General features: G+C 55.7%; 7 protein-coding genes across 7 annotated transcripts; 2 read left to right on the top strand and 5 right to left on the bottom strand.

Annotated features, from left to right (window-relative positions):
- Positions 1-246: 246 nt before the first annotated feature.
- On the bottom strand, positions 247-1,050 carry DCS_07359 (uncharacterized protein; the record flags this gene model as incomplete). Its single annotated transcript, XM_040804644.1, has 4 exons — positions 247-390; positions 453-904; positions 966-984; positions 1,048-1,050. The coding sequence occupies 4 exons, from the start codon at positions 1,048-1,050 to the stop codon at positions 247-249; spliced, it is 618 nt and encodes a 205-aa protein (XP_040654748.1).
- A 1,243-nt stretch (positions 1,051-2,293) lies between these two features.
- Positions 2,294-3,887, top strand: DCS_07360 (UBX domain protein; the record flags this gene model as incomplete). The annotated part of the gene is made up of 2 exons (XM_040804645.1): positions 2,294-2,430; positions 2,495-3,887. 2 exons carry the CDS (start codon positions 2,294-2,296, stop codon positions 3,885-3,887), a joined length of 1,530 nt encoding a protein of 509 aa, XP_040654749.1.
- Positions 3,888-4,239: 352 nt separating this feature from the next.
- Positions 4,240-4,986, bottom strand: DCS_07361 (Ribosomal protein L36e; the record flags this gene model as incomplete). Its single annotated transcript, XM_040804646.1, has 4 exons — positions 4,240-4,320; positions 4,379-4,460; positions 4,697-4,797; positions 4,933-4,986. 4 exons carry the CDS (start codon positions 4,984-4,986, stop codon positions 4,240-4,242), a joined length of 318 nt encoding a protein of 105 aa, XP_040654750.1.
- A 1,021-nt stretch (positions 4,987-6,007) lies between these two features.
- On the bottom strand, positions 6,008-7,243 carry DCS_07362 (uncharacterized protein; the record flags this gene model as incomplete). The annotated part of the gene is made up of 3 exons (XM_040804647.1): positions 6,008-6,073; positions 6,148-6,936; positions 6,992-7,243. The coding sequence occupies 3 exons, from the start codon at positions 7,241-7,243 to the stop codon at positions 6,008-6,010; spliced, it is 1,107 nt and encodes a 368-aa protein (XP_040654751.1).
- A 1,269-nt stretch (positions 7,244-8,512) lies between these two features.
- DCS_07363 (uncharacterized protein) lies at positions 8,513-9,087 on the top strand (the record flags this gene model as incomplete). Its single annotated transcript, XM_040804648.1, has 2 exons — positions 8,513-8,602; positions 8,662-9,087. The coding sequence occupies 2 exons, from the start codon at positions 8,513-8,515 to the stop codon at positions 9,085-9,087; spliced, it is 516 nt and encodes a 171-aa protein (XP_040654752.1).
- Positions 9,088-9,626: 539 nt separating this feature from the next.
- Positions 9,627-10,271, bottom strand: DCS_07364 (uncharacterized protein; the record flags this gene model as incomplete). Its single annotated transcript, XM_040804649.1, has 1 exon — positions 9,627-10,271. One exon carries the CDS (start codon positions 10,269-10,271, stop codon positions 9,627-9,629), a length of 645 nt encoding a protein of 214 aa, XP_040654753.1.
- A 2,791-nt stretch (positions 10,272-13,062) lies between these two features.
- Positions 13,063-14,337, bottom strand: DCS_07365 (NAD dependent epimerase/dehydratase family protein; the record flags this gene model as incomplete). The annotated part of the gene is made up of 3 exons (XM_040804650.1): positions 13,063-13,678; positions 13,764-14,064; positions 14,133-14,337. 3 exons carry the CDS (start codon positions 14,335-14,337, stop codon positions 13,063-13,065), a joined length of 1,122 nt encoding a protein of 373 aa, XP_040654754.1.
- Positions 14,338-17,485: the final 3,148 nt, after the last annotated feature.

Raw genomic sequence — 17,485 nt, forward strand, 5'->3', positions numbered from 1 at the left:
ATAGCCCGCACTAGACGCTAGACATCATTGTATCATATCTCAATAACTCGTTCACCACGTTGGGAAACTGAGTACGCATCGATGTTTGACTATGCAGGCGGCAGAATGCAAGCCACATGAGGACTTGGACCCCGACTGGTCACATGATTTTCATTGCCCAACCTCGATGGGGTCGAACGTATAGATAGTCGTACAGCGGTGGAAAGCGCACCGGTCCCGTGGCCGTGGGTTCCATGTCCTCCCTCTCTAATCTTGTCTACCCTTGAGCAATCGCTTCGTGACCTTGTCCTTCTCGATTATGTAGACATGGGCGCCCCAGCCGGACAGAGCATCGCGGTCGACGGCGTTGAGCAGCGACTGTGAGATGGTCTCGAATAGTGCATCGGGTTCCTGCGCGGACACTCAGCGTCAGCGTCTGCATCAATATTTTCAACAACGAGAAGCGAACGTACCATGTCGGGCTCCCAGAGGCCCTCGCACATGCCAAAGAGTTGCTCTGACGCGGTCCCGGAGACGATGAAGTCCTTTGCGAAATCAATACAGCCGATGCTGTCGAAGCCGCAGATGAAGGGCTTTCCTGTCTTTGGGTCGAGTCCGGCGACGATGGGCGACACAAAGTAGGGACCGAATCGGCGCTCGTAGAGGGACGACGAGACGAGGTTGGCAAATGTTCGCGGGGCGATCGTGCGCTCCTCCCGCAGGCGATACATGTTGGCCTTGTAGCGGAAGAGATCACTGACGGTGCTGACGTCGGTGGCGAGGCCGGTGAGGCCAAGGAAGACTTCGCCGTACCGGAAGATCTTGGGGAAGTTATTGGAAACGGTGAGGGCCTGCAGGCCGAGCCGGAGGTCGCAGGCGATAGCGACGCAGTCCTTGCCCACCATGGCGACACAGGCGCCGCCATCTGTCGGAGGGGAGGGAGCTTGTCAGTGCGCGACGACATTTGATTACTATGGGGGACGAACTGATGGAAAAGGGCGACGACTGGTAACGTGTTAGCTTTCGGGGGGAGGCTGATGGAGGCGATGTTGGAGGTCAGGAGCTTACCATTGTGACGGGAGGGAGGTGTGGGAAGGGATCTGCACTGGCAGGGAACTCGTCGCCGCGGCCGTTGTCTTCTGAAATCTAAGACGAAAGCAGTGAGAAACTGTCTGGCCGTCGTCGTCGTCGTCTCCGTCGTTCGATGGGTTGGTTGTTGAAGGTCGGAGGCTACTTGGATCGACGTGGATGTATGTACGTCTCCTGCGTACTGTAGCTCTCCAGTATTACGAAGTACTTAGGTGCCGCAAGGCAAACACTGTCTGGCGCGGCCACCAGCTCAGCCGCGGACTGGCTGGCCACTGGACTCTGTTGCAGCTTCAGGCCCGCGCTGATTGGTCCAATCAGTAGCACCCGTCCTGGGAGCATATATGTGTACAGCACAGTGCAGCAAGCGTAAGTACTTAAGTACTTGAACGCATACGAAGTACTACGCTTACAGTACCGTGCATTGTACTTACTCATACATGTGAGCAACAACTTACTGTACAGTACTTACTTAGTACCAAGCACGTTTACCGTCCTAATATGTGCAGTTCACGTACTGTACACCTACAAGCACAAGTACTTAAGTAGGTGTACATGTAGGATACAAGAGCTCCATGGTACATCAGACGGCAGCCCAAGTATCTAAAGGTATACGCACGTGCTTTACTTAGGCACACTGACAGTATGTACGGAGTAATTATGAGTACCTACGCCTACAGTAAGTACATGTACTTTCATCGATCGGTACATGATTGTCTTGATATACCAAGTTCCGGGTACAAGTACAGTACTTACAGTACTTACACCACTTGGCATGGCCGGTACATTTGACGGCAGGTATTACTAGTAGTCCGTACTAAGTACTTATTCAATTGCTAATTACGCAACGATTTTGGTTGGTGCCTAGACGGACGCGCTACTTACTTACCTCACCTCAACGGATAGTTCTAGAATCGAACTGACGATAAAGCGAGCAAACCGTTGAAATCATTACCATCAACACGCATGGGAAAACCCTACCCCTCAAATCAACACCCCCGGGACCCTCAGACCAGAGAGTGGTTGCTTGTTGTTTGAAAGACTCCATCCATGGCCCTAAAGCACGATTGTCCAAGACCAAATCAACCCCCACTGTTGCATCACCGCACCGCACCCGCAGCTCTTCACACAAGCCAAGCTCCAGTATTCAACAATACGTTTCCTCCTTGCGGCCGACGGATCGTTCTTCCTCCTTCCCGCCGGCATTCCCTCCACAGACGACGCCAAAATGGCCTCACACGTTGTGGTCATTGCCACCGACCTCCGGCGCAAAACGATCAAGGTCTCGCCTGGAACCTACCTTATCGACGTTCTCGAGCAAGCCTGCAAGGAGCTTAACCTTGCGAGTGACAGGTATCTGATAAAGTGAGACTTCTTGCGTGTCCCCCGGAGTTTGTTCTACTGGATACCTAATCAACAATGCCACCAGGAACAAGCAGAAGCAAGTCGACCTCTCTGTACCCTTCCGCACATCTGGACTCTTGCCTGGCGCCAAGCTCGAGCTGGTTCTCAAGTCCAACACGCCTTCGGCCGTGCAAGTCGCTTTGCAGCTGCCCCATCCCGACGCCAAAGAGATACCCGGTGGTCGGCTGATCCGAAAGTTCCCTTCCGATCTGTCCCTTTGGAAAGTTCTGCGTCAGTTTGAAAGCGGCGAGGCAAGCGCGGGCAAGAATGTCAACATCACGGCTCGTGGCGTCGCGGATAACATCACCAGTGGTGGCGGTCATCTGTTCTACGAAACGCCCGTACTGAACATCATGGGCAGGGAGTTTGCTACGTTTCGGGAATTTCAGAAGACGCTGTCGCAGCTGGGCTATAACTCGGGAAATGTCCTCGTGCGGCTGTCGTACAGAAAGACGGACCAGATCATGCTCGAGGCAATGGATCAGATATCCCATCTATTCAAGGACATCGAGGAGCAAGATCAGAAGGCGGAGAATGCAACGGCTGAAACGACGGTGGAGGAATTCGAGCCAGAGCGGCTTGAAGACGCACCTATGACGGACGGAAATCATGACTGTGCCAAAGACTCCGAAACTCATCAGCGAGCTCCTCTTCAAGACAAGCTGGAGGACGAATCAACAGGAAAAACGGAGGAAGCAACCGGAGAGCGTCCACCTGGTGGCTCCTCGTCTCTAGCCCCCATCGACCCCTACCTGCCCGTCAGCGTGTTCCTGGCCCCGACGGGCCCCGTACCAGCCGCGGCCCTCGCCCCCTCCGAGTCCGACTCTGAGTTTGTCCCTTCCATCGCTCACGCGCAGCTTCATCAAGCACGTCTACAGCAGTCCTCGCGCAACAAACGTCTTCCCTCGGACAGGGAGCTCGAGGAAAAAATCGCTGCCGAGGAAGCCCGGCTCGCGGCCATCAAGTCTGTCGTCATCAAGGTGCGCTTCCCCGACAACACGAGTAGCGAGTGGCAAGTTGGCCCCGAGGCCACGGGGACGTTCCTGTACGAGGCAGTGCGGCGAGTCATGGCAAGCAGAGAACACCCTTTTCGGCTCGTCCTTCCCGGCAGCAAAACGGCGATCCAAGACAACAGCAGCTCGCAACACGGCCTCATTAGGTCATACAAGCTTTCTGGCAGGGTTCTCGTCAACCTTGTCTGGGACGACAGCGTGCCCAAGCAGGCCCGCCAGAAACCGTTCCTCAGTGAAAGCGTGGCGCAACTAGGAAAGGTAGTCAAGATCCCAGAGATGCCGCGGACGGCCGAGGATGACCAGCCGGCTCCCGTTCAGCAACAGCCAAGGGCGGACAGAGGCAAGGGTGCTGGAGAAGACGGTGCCAAAAAAGTGCCGAAGTGGTTCAAGATTGGAAAGAAGTAGTTCTACTCAGCAAGTCATTGTAGAGCACTGGTGACAAGCAAGCGATGAGTGATTATTCAGAAATACATTGATGCATGGGACCGGAGAGTTTTGGTCAGAGTTCCTGACATGGTGGTGTTTCTTGTAATTGAACAATTGCATCGCCTCATTATTGTACGACATACATGCCAGCTTCATTTGTGATGGGTGATTTGGTATTTAAAACCGCAGCTATCCCAGGCTACGATGCATCAACGCCGTCAAGTTTTTGATCGGTCAAGTCGTGCTCAACATCAATCCCGTGGGGAAAGCCCAACCTGCCAGAATATCCCACTACCCATGACTTCCGACAAAAAACCAGCCCCGGCTTGCTTTAGTGAGCGGTGCGGCGGGACTCGGCGATGACGCGCTGGAGCTCGTCGACCTTCTTCTTGGCACGGCCGAAAGTTCCGAGCTTTTGTAGCGTTAGTAATTGGGGTCGTGTTGTGGTTGATGATGCGGATTCGACGTACCCTCTTCTTGGCCAGCTTACGGGCACGCTTGTCCTTGCTGTTGCGGAGCAGCTCGATAACACGGCGCTCATAGGGGGCGAGGCTGAGGTAACACAGTCAGTACAATTGTGACTTGTCGGAACCCATGTGCGCGAGACTCGTCGTTGAGGGGGCAGGCAGAAATTTCGACAAGTCGTGAAAACTATCGTATGATCGATCGGGTATGCGCCGGCTTCCACCACGTCCATATGCTTCGACGCAGCAGATCGCACGATCGTCCATCTGCCTGTCTTCCCCGAACGAGTGTAGGAAGCGAGATATGGAGGGGAAAGCACTCACCCAGCAACCTCCTTGACGACCTCGCGGACGAAAGCAGTTCGCTTGCTCAGATGGCCCTTGGTCCGGGAGACACGGGGCTTGGCGACACGAGCAGTGGTCTTCTGTATATTGGGCAAAAAGGGGAAGGCGTCAGCGTCCATCGTCTGCTTGGGAAGAAAATGCCGACACCTCACAGAGGAGCGTCAACGAAGCAGAGATCCTCCACGAGGTGAGACGGCGGGAGACACGGCACGTACGTGGCCATGGTTCAGGCCGACGGCCAGACCAGTCTTGGGCGTTTCCTTGGCCATGGTTGGTGGTTTGTGAGGGCGAATTGTCGACACAAACACTCGGCGTTGGGTGATGACGAGAAATCAAGAGGAAAGAACTCGAGGCTAGGATTTTCGGGGGATGGGGCTGGCTCACCCAACAGAGCACGCTAACGGGCGCACAATTCCAATTCGCCGAAAAGACGAGAAATTCGTGCAAAGTTGTGGATCACGTGGCTCGAGATAAGGCAAAATAAGCGAGAGAGCAAACGAAGGGTTGATCCACTCTGGGACCAGAACGGCACAAGTATTTGCATTGACATAATTACAGTATAAGTACTTATAGTACTTAACTTGTACTTGCACCTAATATGTACTAGGTACTTACTTATGGAGTGCAAGTACTGCACAAGTACTCCGTAACATGCAATGCGTTCCACGAGCTTGGCCAGAGAGCTTCAAGTGACGACAATAACGACAGTGGCACGTATTATGCCAACAGATATCAACGTATCTTTATGAAAACATTAAGCAAACTTACACCTAATTCCTGCGTTCGGTATTACTCTGTACATGCAAATGTACTTGTAATGAAGTGCATAATTACTACAAGTACAAGTAATTCTTGTAATGCAACGAACTACCCATACTTGCTAAGAGGAGCAACATTAATGGGATAAAATCGTCTTGGTGATGCCTTGTTCGGCAGCAATCTAATACTGTACGGAGTACCTCGATCGACTTGCTGGGCAGTAAGTACTTAAGTACAGAAAACCGGGGGGCGCGCGACTCTTTGACCTGTCGTTCTCCATGATACGAGGAGCCCATGGACGATGGATACAGTCTTTGGCGGCCATCGAGGAATGTCCCAGATGCTTCCCACAAACAATTCCGGCAGTATTCCTCAAGGTCTGAGGACAAAAATACATGCATCTCTCGCCGAGCTCGTCACTCGACCCGCCAGAGCTCGTCAGTACTGGTTCAAGGCCATCTCCCAGTACTCCCAAAACCCGGGAAATGCAAGCACCGCGAGGCCATCGGCGGCCAGCGCCCCCGTTCCCCACTACTTCGCGGGCGGCGGTGGAGCGCCTCCTGTCGTCGGGAAACCCATAACAATCTTGAAGTAATCCTGCACCCTGAGTTAGTGACTGCTCGGAGTTGCGTGGAGATGATAAGCACGCCGGAGGCGTCAGGGACACTTACATAAATCATCCACTGCAGACCGGTCAGGGTGCCAATCATGACGATTCGTACCGGCAACCCATTCCAGAGTCCGGAGAATCCAATGTCCTTGTAGATGCGTCCGACGGCGGCGCCAAAGGCCTCGCCGGGCTCGCGCGAGGCGTTGAGCTTGCTAACCATGACATCGGCAGGATGGGAGACGATGGCACACAGAATTCCGGCCAGGTAGCCGCCGGTAAAGGAAACTCCGGTTTGGGCCGCCTTGCCGTAGTCGCTCTTCTCACCGGGCAGCCTGTCATAGATCATCTCGACAATGGTCTCGAACGAGGCAAACTTCATCATCGTGTAGGGAATCTGACGGCCCCAGAGCGGGTACAATCCCTTGTACAGACCAGCCCAGCCCTCCTTGCCGGTGACGGACTTGATGCCGTGAAAGGTGCCGGCGTACGGGTTGGGCATGGACCCCTGCATCCGGACCTTGACGGCCTCGAAGGGACACAGCGCAATGTCGGCGAGGAATTCGGCCGAGGCCGAGGCCGCCAGGTAGAGTCCCGTCTTGTACTTGTTGGCCGCCTCGGGGCCGGCCATGTCGGAGTAGGTCTTCTTGAAGTACTCGTACCAGCCGTACTTGAAGGCTCCCTGGGCGCTATAGCCGAAAAAGGTGGGACTCCATCCCGTGAAGATGCCGCGCAGGCCCTCGGCGCGGTAGATGCTACCCCAGGCCTGGAAGTTGCTTGTGTAGAGCTTCGGGTCGACCTGTCGCCGGGTCTTGACGAGGTCGAGCGGGGTGACCATGGTGTGCGTGAGACCCTTGACGACGGTCGTGAGCAAGAAGGCCAACGGACGGAAGGGTCGCTTCACCTACGCAGGCGAGGAGTCCGCCAAAGGAACAGGCGGCATAGTACTTGCGAGAGTAGAGCTCGATCTTGTCGGGCTCGGCGGCGCGGCCGCTGGCTTCCCTGGCGAGCTTCCGCGTCTTGTCCTTGGCGGAATCGACGGCAGAAAAGGCACCGTAGAGTTCGGGGCGCGCCTGGTACGGAGTAGGTCTGGCCGTCGCGCGGCGGTGGGCGTCGAGATGACCCGTCGGGCTGGAGAGGGTGCCCCGGAGAGTCTCCATCTTCGGGTAGAGATGAGACATGATGATGGACGATGTGCCTGGGCTGTGCTATCTACCACCGTGTGGTTGCCTAGGTTGGGAAGCAAGGGTTAGTCGGCAGGGGAAAGCAGGACGAGAATGGTCGAGCGGCCGAGGCTCGTTTGTGCAGCGTCATCAAAAGGAGACTGTGCCGCCCGTCCGGACATTCCGGCTGTGACGTGGCGCGCAGAGCTACTCAAAGCTCAGGCAATGCAACTCACCTGAGGTGCATTTCTAGAAACGACAAGACCAGTTCACACAAGTCAACCGCAAGTCTTTCTGTAGAGAAATCGTGGATAATCAATGTGAATGCAAGAGAAGGAGAAGAGAGGATTGGTGTCGAATGATGATGCTGAGAGGTTGACGGAAGTCGCGTATCCGCTACGGATAGGCGCACGCTGGCTGGCAAGGGCGATGACATGAATGACATCACCTCCTGTTGTTCCGTTTAGCCTCTAGTACTCCGTACTTACAACACCTATGACGGTGATGCTGGAACTCTCGTAGCGTATTAGTGCACTGCACTGTGCGGGTTACTGGTATCAGTATATTGGCGGTCATGGTTGCGCAACGGCGTACTTCATTACAGTACTTACAGCGGGTTCGAGACCGCCTCCCAAGTCGATTTCCTCCGCGGGAGTCACCTGCTGCCAGGCGCTGCCAACGTTCCGCTTTCGGCTGCTGCACTCCGTACAGTACAAGTGCTATTTCTGCACTATGAGTCGGGGTTCTTGTTCACTATACGGAGTACTTCCTGCACTGATACCTATACCCGCCTCATCTATTGTACAGTTCAGCACAATTGGCATGCGGCTAAGTCACTCAGTAGATAAGTGCCTTACCTAGTTGTACATGTAAGTGTTCACGGAGTACTGTACCTAGTAGTGTTCGTACGAGGCACAGTACATGCAATACTTCGAAATTACTCCGCACTTGGGATACGACTGCGCCTACGGAGTATACTCCGTTCCACTGAAGCCCTTTATTTGTACCAAGTACCTACATGTACTGTAATACGGGTACTCCGTCCTAATAGTGGTCTGTTCAGTGTACATGTACAAGCACAGCTACTGTATTTTGTCCCACTAGCGGGGGGGCCAGTAGATGTACGGAGTACGGAGTACAGCTACTTCCAATCGGTACAAGTACTGTCCTGGTACCCGAAGTTCTGCTCCCAGAAGCCACCTCCCATGGCCGACTCTCGTCACCACCAACGCAGCAGGTCGAGAGCAGTAATAGTAGGCAGCTTCAATGGCTTCAACAAAGCCCATGACCACGCCACCGCCGGCGGCGGCCCGCAACCGGGACTTCGTTTCCGACTGGTCTTCGCGGTATCGTGGGGTACGTACAATCTCCTGCATCGTTGCCGTCGCGCCCCCAAACGACGCTGACAGAAGCAGGCGACGGTCGAGGATCTTGACCCCCCCGCCGCGCTCTCCCTCAACCCCTCCGACGCCATCGCCCTCGCCCTCCTCTCCGCCTTTGAGCGCGAGTATACACACCTCACCATTGTCAAATCCGACACCCGCTCCCTCCTCGGCTACATCTCCATCCCCCACCTGCAGTCACTCCTCGAAGCCGGGAAGGTGAAGCCGGACGACCCGCTGAGCTCGGCCATGACGCGCTTTGAGCGCAAGCGTCGAACCTACCGGGTCATCACCATGGAGACGTCCCTCGAGGAGCTCGAGGAGTTCTTCCGCGGCGGCGTCTCCGGCGGCAGCTGGAAGCAAGAGTTTGCCGTCATCACGGACGCGGATAGGGATTTCGTCCTCGGCGTCGCGACGGTCCAGGACCTCGAAGAGTTCGTCAAGAGGAGACCCGCCTGAAGCAGGGGATGACGTTGCGTTCGATGGGAGGCCATGGTCCGCACGGCCGCATGGGGAGGCGGCCAAGCTCGCCGATGGGTGCTCTACCTGATGCCACCCGTCCCTCCTACCCGTCGCGACGGCCAAGCTGCTGCCGAACAAGGCTCGCCGCCTTTCCCTTCAAAGTCCGATGCAGGCGGCGTCCAACGGGGAGCCAGGGTGCAAATGGTAGCATGTCGCATTCCCTGCATGGTGCTCACTGCCGTCGTCGTGCGGGAAGTCGTGTTGGGGGCCGGTTCTACTTGACATGTGGCACATGATTACCGGTACGTGCCATGAGATGGATGGCAAGCGAGAGTCATCCCAAGCGCAACCAGGGGGACAAGCGGAGCCCTGTGCCGCTTCGTGAGGGATCCTGCTCGTCACATAGTTTGCCTACACCGGCGCACAAAAGCGGCTTCAAAACATGGCACGGACACCATCAGAGTCGTTCACCACGTGCACTCATGCCTCCCCCTGGCGCCAAGAAAGGTCGGGAAAGTGCAAGGGAATTGATTGCTTCATTCAGGGCAGTGGTTGTAGACGAAGCGGAACTCGGCACGCTGGTCGCCCTTCTGGATGACGATGTTGCGGCAGTACCTCCTCTCGCCCTTGACCTCCTGGAAGCCCCAGACCTGGGTGGCAGTCCAGCCGTTGTCCTGGCTGATGGCCTGCGTCTTGATCAGGTTCTTGCCTTGGGCCTCGGGGAGCCAGCCCTTCTTGAGGAAGTCGTCGTCGAGCTCGTCGACCGAGACCCAGCCGGACTGGCCCTTGACCTTGCCAAAGATCCAGTCGGTGTGCTCGCGGCAGACGCCGTCGAGGCAGCGGAACTCGCTCGTGGAGCTGAGGCCGGACGCGTTCGACTCGAGGTCGATGTGGGTGAAGTTGCCGTCGGCGGTGGAGGGCGCCTTGGGGGGACCCTCGTACTGCTTGATGGTGATGGTGATGCTGGCCATGCCGATGCCCTTGCGGAGGAAGTAGCCGAGGCCCTGGATCTGCAGGCCGGGGTCGGCCGAGTCGGAGAGGTCCTTGTTCTTCACGTCGCGCCACAACGGTTCAGCGGGAGCGGGCGAGGCGGGGGAGGGGGGGGGGAGGCAGCGTGGTGAACGTACCAAGGTCCATTTGCCGTTGAGGTCCTTGATGGACTTGCTCTCCGGGGCCGCCATTCTGCTGGTTCGGAAGGGAAGAAGGTGGTGGTGCGAGGGGGTCAAGACGAAAGGCGAACTTGCTTATGGTGCGATACTCTGTGCGTACGGCAGGGTAGGTGCGGGTGTGTATAAGTACAGTATGTATCGACGGGTGCGAGACACTTCCGATGCCAAGCTGGAGAAATCTGTGAGAGCGGAGGGTGGCTTGATGGCGACCAGAAGGCGGGGGTTGTTGCGTCGTGCCGAAATGTTCCAGAAGCGCCGAGAGCCTGTTGCGTTCCCGGGCTTGTCATTAGAGCAAAAGCATGTGCCTGGTCCATACGACGACGACGTAAGTGAGTGCTTGCACGGGGGCTGCAGGGTGCAAAGCTCGCACAGTCACATGGACAGCAGGTTGAGGCGGTTGGTGCGGATCGTTTGCATCCTCCCGAGGCCATCGGATAGGACGATGGTTGGCCGGTTGGATGATGGATCCCATCATTGGCGAAATTCATGATTGATGCGACCTTGCCTGTCCCGCCGAATCTCTGCTCACTGTTGCCGGCAGCTGCTGTTCCGCTTCGCCAAGGCCAGCGATTGTCTACTAGTTGTAATACCAGGAGCCTGGCGTGCTGGAACTCGTCCGCGGCCACCTCCACAGGGGTCCGGCGCTGGCGGGGACCGCACTCCCCCCCCTGTCTTGTCTTGCTGCTGCCTTGACGTCCCGACCCGAGGCGCAGCACGGTCACCCGAAAGACGGAACATCTGTGCTGCAGGTACTTGTACCCATAGCCGTACTTGTACCTACAGTACAGGAAGTACTGTACTTGTGTGCTCCGTACTTGCGTGCGCTGTGCGTGCAACGGTTTGCTCGGCAGGGACCAAATCTTCTGACCCATCCTCAGGGACGAGGCGCGCATGCTGAATGTAAAGGCATGCTGCATGTAAAGGCATGCTGTATGTAAAGGCATGCTGTATGTAAAGGCATGCTGTATGTCAAGGCATGCATGCATGCAAGTACTCCATACGGAGTACATGTATTAATACAGTACATGTAGATGTGCGGCAACAAGCACAAGTTCTTACAAGTGCAGTGCATTGCCAAGGCACGCAAGGCACAAGTTCAGCGATGGATACTTGCGAGAACGTGCTCCGTACCTGCTGCTACCGTACGGAACAGAGGTAGGTAGTAAGTCGGTACGGAGCACCCCTACTGCGGTAGTAGTTGTAAAAAAATAATACTAATAGCAGTTCATGTACGAGGTACTCCGTACGAATAGCAGGATTAACAGCAGCACAGGTACGGAGTACGGCGGACTGAGTACAAGTATTACTCGGACGCTGTACTCCTTACTGTACAAGTACATTCATGCATGCATCTCGTCTTGAACAGAGTACAACAAAGTATTACTGGCAATACACTGTACATCTACAAGTATTACAGTACTTACACCTGCGCGTACTCCGTACTTGCATGTACATTGTTGTGCAATCAAGTAATAGTATATGCATATTACTCCGTCCACCAAGTATTCCCAATTATACAAGCACCAAGTACTCCGTGCCTGGCCTAGCACTGCCTTTCCGTCATCAAATGGCTACCTACTGAATGTAAGTAATTACTTAGGCTTACGCTTGACATCCATGCCTGGGGATCCCACGAATCTCGGGCCATCCATGTACCGTCACCATTGGTCAACCCCACGAAGCCAGCCGACGAGTCACCTGCCTCTGCTGACCGGAGCCATCGCTCTTCGGCGGAAGCCTTGAGCCGGCCAGTCCCCCTGCGTTTGCCATCCCTATCCCCGGTGGTTTGTTCGCTTCGTCAAGTTCCCCACAGAGTGCGGAGGAATCCGGCGAACGAACCAGGTTAGGTAGGCAGTTTAGGTCGACGTTTGTGAGATTCCCCGAGGGTCCGCCTCTCGCCACACGCACATCAGAAAACGTATCTTGCCGCGCAAGACCTCGAACGAGTACAAGTACTTGTACTTACACAAGGGCCGCACGGTTTGGCACAGCGGCTTGCTTCGTTGTTCGAGATGCGGTCCGAGACGGAAGAATCTCCCATGCTGTCAGTCAGCCGGCGTGGGTGCAAGAAAAGGCACTGCGTGTTCTAAACCTTCCCGGTTATTACTGTGGCCCGGCCGCCTGGAGACACCCGCACTTGGCTGTGCTTGCGTCCAACACCGGACCCCAACCACGCGGCCCACCCCAAAAGGTACGCCGAATGCGAACGGGAATGGTCACTGATGCACGACGCACCGATTCCTACCCACCATCGGCCGCATGACGTCGACGGTAGAAAAACAACACCAAGGATATCATCATGCGCGTCCCCGTTGCTTGTTCTTGTCCATCCCCTGTCCAGCGACGGTATCCGAGTAGGTCTCCGTCCGATTGCTTGCCTCCTTGGGATGCCACATTCCATCTGATCGGCTAGTCGCAGGCTCCGTCTGCTCTCCTCCCTCCGTCACCTATTGTATCCCACCCTTTGCGTCAGCATCGTCTTGGACTTTGCTTGCGGCCCACCTTCGCTTCCGCCCGCCGCTCGAGGTCGCCTTCGTTGCTCGATCATCGACGTCACGCGCAGGCACATGATCCCATCCTCGTCAGGCGGCCCTCGGGGTTCCCTCGCATTCCGGATGCCATTGCGTGATTACAAAGTCTCGGCCAACGGCCGGCACGAAACTTGGATCCTTGATGCCGTGCTCGTCGCCCGTCGCCCACGACCATGACGTTGCGCTCTCGCTCGCACCTGTCGTCGAGCAAGGATGCGTCGGCGATGCATGGTGCGTCGACCGGGCTCGCCCCTTCTCCGACACCGACGACGCTAGGGCCACCACTTCATCGTCTTGTAGCTATCAATCACCTCTTCCACCAGCTCCCTGCTGATGGTTGGCTTCTCATACTTGAAGTCTAGCAGCTTCTTCAGCCGGCCGCCGTCCATGCTGAGGTCCGTGTCCTTTAGCAGCTCCTTCTCCATAAAGGGCGTCAGCGGTCCCGGTCTCGTGATGCCGGCATCCTCGAGCAGCTCCGCCCATGGGCCAAGGACCTCGTCGTTGACGTCATCGACGACGCTGTCCAGGTTCATCCTCGCAAACGTGCTGATGAGCTGGCCCTGAAAGCCCGTCTCGATCTTGAAGAGGCCGCCGATGATGCTGGCCAGGGTGCCTTGCGTCGTCTCGCCGTCGTCGACGACGTTGAACGTCGGAACGCCGCCATGGCTCCAGTTGGCCTTTCCGGCGGCGTACCAGGAAGCGACGGCCCAGAGGGCGCGCGTGGCGTCGTGGATGTGCACGGTGTTTGTGCGAAGGTCTTTCGTCCACAGCCACTTCATCTCACCGTCGAGGTGTTGGTAGACGCGCGCCATGCACAACGCCGTCGCGACCCACTGGGAGGCGTAGGGGCCGTAGACGTGAGAGAGGCGCACGACGGCAAGGTTGAGGCTGGCCGGAGGGACGTGTCAGCGTGCGCAGACGGGCGGCGAAGCGTCGCGGGAACCAACGACGGCGAGTCGACGCCACGACTTACCCCTCGATCTTGGCAAGCTCCTCCTCGGCCTTGAGCTTGAAGACGGCAATCTTGCTCCAAGGCTTGAGCTTGTCCGTCTCCTTGCTCGGAGACGAGTCCGGCTTGTACACCATGCCGGTGCTCAGCTCGACAAAGGCCTTGACCTCGCGCCTCGCCGCCTCCTTGGCCAGGTTCAGGGACAGGTTCAACGACCTCAGCTTGTAGACCTCGTCCTCTTGCGAGTACCGGGTCTCGCCTCCGCAGTTGAAGACGTAATCCCATTGCTTCCCGTCGGGGCGGTCGAAGATGCGAGCCAGAGCGTCTTGCCACGACGAGACGAGATCAGCCACGGGTTTCGGCTGCGAGTTCGGGGCGCGTCCGTGAACTCACCCGGCCTGCTGGCGTCGGCCTGCATGAACTTGTCGTGCGAGCAAGCTTCCGAGAACTCGGGGGCCAGCCAGGCAAGCTGCGGCAGGACCTTGTCCACCAGACGGACGTCGGACGCCAGGTCGTTCCGATGAATGTGGAGGGCTAGGAAACGGCCGATGTATCCCAAGCCACCGATGATCAAGACGGACGGCTTGTCGTGGGACATGGCGGCGGGACGCGGTGCAGCAGCCGTCACGGCGTGCTTGGGCTGAGGGAGGCGTGCAAGTGAAGCTGGATGGGCGCGCGATGTCCGGATCGAGAGCCGGTCAGGCGTTTCACGGCAGCTCGGCGCTGGGCCAAGCTTGACGCTGGAAAGGAGGGAAACGGCGAGGGCCCGAGCCGGAGGGTAAAAGTAGCGGCCGCTCCCGAAGCAGTCGTAGAAGCAGGGGAGGCGTAGAAGGAGGGAGGGCCAGCCGAGGGGATGTCGTCGATTCCTGTTGGTCTCTCGGAGCGCTCTCCAGCCAGCTTCTCTCAGACGTCGTCGGCAGAGGGACGGGTTGGTTCGTCGAGGTTCGACAGCGAGCACCTGCCGCGGAAGATGGGACGGGGGGGGGGGGAGGGCACCAGAGGCGAAAACGGTCGACAATGATGCAAAAACAAACGCAGGGAGCAGAACAGAGGCCAGTCGCGAGGCAGCGGTTGGAGGCGAGAGGCATCCGCCGCAATGTTACCGGCAGACGAGGTAGGCAGGCGGTCGGTTGGTTGGTCGGTCACGGCGACGCCTTGGCTTGGTGCCATGCAAGTACAAGCAAGCAAGGTACCTGCAGGTACCTATACGTGCAGACCTAAGGCCCTGGAGGGGCTCGGTCTTTCGCAGCGCTGCTCGTGCTGCGATCATTACCAAGTATTAATAATTGCTACTTGCATGCAGGTGCAAGTAGGTACATGTACTGTGCGAGTACGGAGTACGGAGTACAGCATGCAGGCACAGCCAGCCGCAGGTCAGCCCCTCGCCAGCGCCAACAGGGTGCCAAGCGAGGGTCCACCCAGGCAAGGCAACCTCTCTCGTTCTGCCTCGCCAATGTGAGCAGTCCTTATCCAATACGGATTCATACGCAAAACACAAGCACACATGTGTACAGTAATGCATGTGGACTGGCGAAATCGCTGCAATTCGGTAGAGGGCATGATGCACGAATAATGTACGAGCACAACCCAGTAGCGGTAATGCCTGTTTGTGCAAGCACTACGATGCTCTTGCCATTCAATACTTGGTACCTTGTTGTACATGCTTGGAGCACACAAGGAGGTACTACGTAATACGGAGCACTCCGTACAAGTACATGTACTGTAATGCTGTAGATCCGAATGGAGAGCTATCCAGGAGACTTCCCAAGGGCTCAAAAAGTACTACTACTACGAGTACTTCTGTAGTATCAAGTACTGGTACCTGGCAGGCATGTACAGTACTTGCTGCCAACTACAGGTATTGCACAGAGTACCAAGTATTATTCTGTAATACTTACTTGCACCTTGGTCGATCTCCACTGCCCATCGGAGCCCAACATGGGAAAGTCATGAGAAGGAGTACAACTACAGTAGTTGTACTTGTACTCCGCACTCGTACTCGTACTCGTTCGTACTGTACAACTACTTACACTTGTCACGGTACTGGAAGGTAACACACGTACATGTACTCCGTACGCAAATGCGTCTTGCTTCGTGCAAGTACACCTACATGTAAGTACACCTACTTCGAAGGAACAGGCAGATACGCACAGAGTGGAAGCATCTGTCTTGCGCAATTGCCATGCAACGCTGGCTGAGACAAGGGCAAGACGCCCCATGTTCGCGATGACAACACGACCAGGGCACACGACGAGAGACAGGCACACATGGACGCACGCACGCGAGGATCTCACGCGTACTGTACGGAGTACCACGTGCAGGTATTTCCGTGGTATCTGCAGAGTCCAAGTACGCGTTACTGTACTCGGCACTTGCACACGTACTGTTAGTACTTTCAAGTATTACTGACAAGTACATGTAAATCGAGTACTGTAAGTTCTTCGTACTTGAGTACATGTACTGTAGGTATGGATGTAGGTGTACAGTATTACATGTAGATTTACAGCTAAGTACTATAGACGTAGGTACTATACTCGAACATGGCAAGTACGAGCACCCGGCGATAACAACCTCAGGTGCAAGCATCAGCATGTGTATTGTACTCCGTACTCGTGCTGACCTACAGATAGGGCCGGCCGACGCCCCTTGTTCCTCTCTCCCCGTTCGGTACCTACAGTAGTACCTAAGTACTTAGGTTCTGTACAAGTACTTACTTGAGTACTTGCAAATGACGACCCGAGCCGAAGCTGCAACTGCACAAGGTAAGTACAGTAGTAAGTATGCATGCAAGTACTGTACAGCACATGTGCTCCGTACTCCGTACATGTACTTACATTACATGTACTCGCATGCAGTGTATTATTACTCGTATGCCTAGCGCATTATTGTGTGGGGACGGCTGCCATTAGCGAGATGAAACTCTCTCTGCCGAGCGGGAAGCGGACGCCCGTGCTCCTCCTCGGTACTCGTACAGCATAGTACTGTCTGTACAGTAGTTGTACAGGTGTGGTAAGTACTGTAATACAAGCAGTATTCATACAAGTACTGTACTCCGTACTGTACAACTACATGTAATACATGCACCTGCATCAAATCAGACAGGTCTCTCGTAATCATAATGCCACTAATACTGTACACGTGCAAGTACTTTCTCGTCCGTACTTGTACAAGTATATGTACGTACATGTCATTAATACCAGATGTTTTCAAAGCATGTGCACTTACTCTTAATCACCAGGTGTGCAGTTGCAAGCTCGGAGAACTGCGGCTGTATTTGCATGCACATTTTCCCGTGATGCCGTCTCCGATGATGAGCCCGAGAAAGTGAAGAGAGGTCAGAAGTCCACGGACGTCGTGGAGTTGACACTTGTGGCGTGCTGGCTTGCCCGACCACTAGTGGGGATCTAGTGCTAGTCTCGCCGCCAGCAAGCCAGGAACGAGACGGCATGGACTGGTGGAAGGCCGAGAGCTGGCCCAGGTCCGGTGTGGGGGGTGGAAGGTCCATATGGCGTTCTAGAAGTTCTGGCGTCAGTCCCAAGTATCACCCACTGCTTGATTCCCCAATACAATACTGTACGGAGTGCGAAGTACAAGTCCAGAGTACAAGTAAGTATAAGTATGTACTTACGGAGTAGTAAGTAAGTACTTACTTGCTTGCACTTGCACACCACCATGGACAGTGTCAGTGCATGCAAGTATGGAGTACATACTTTAGTAGGTACTAGGTACTAAAGTATAAGCACAGG

Source organism: Drechmeria coniospora, chromosome 03 (genome assembly GCF_001625195.1).
Source record: "Drechmeria coniospora strain ARSEF 6962 chromosome 03, whole genome shotgun sequence".
Classification (NCBI taxonomy): Eukaryota; Fungi; Ascomycota; class Sordariomycetes; order Hypocreales; family Ophiocordycipitaceae; genus Drechmeria; species Drechmeria coniospora.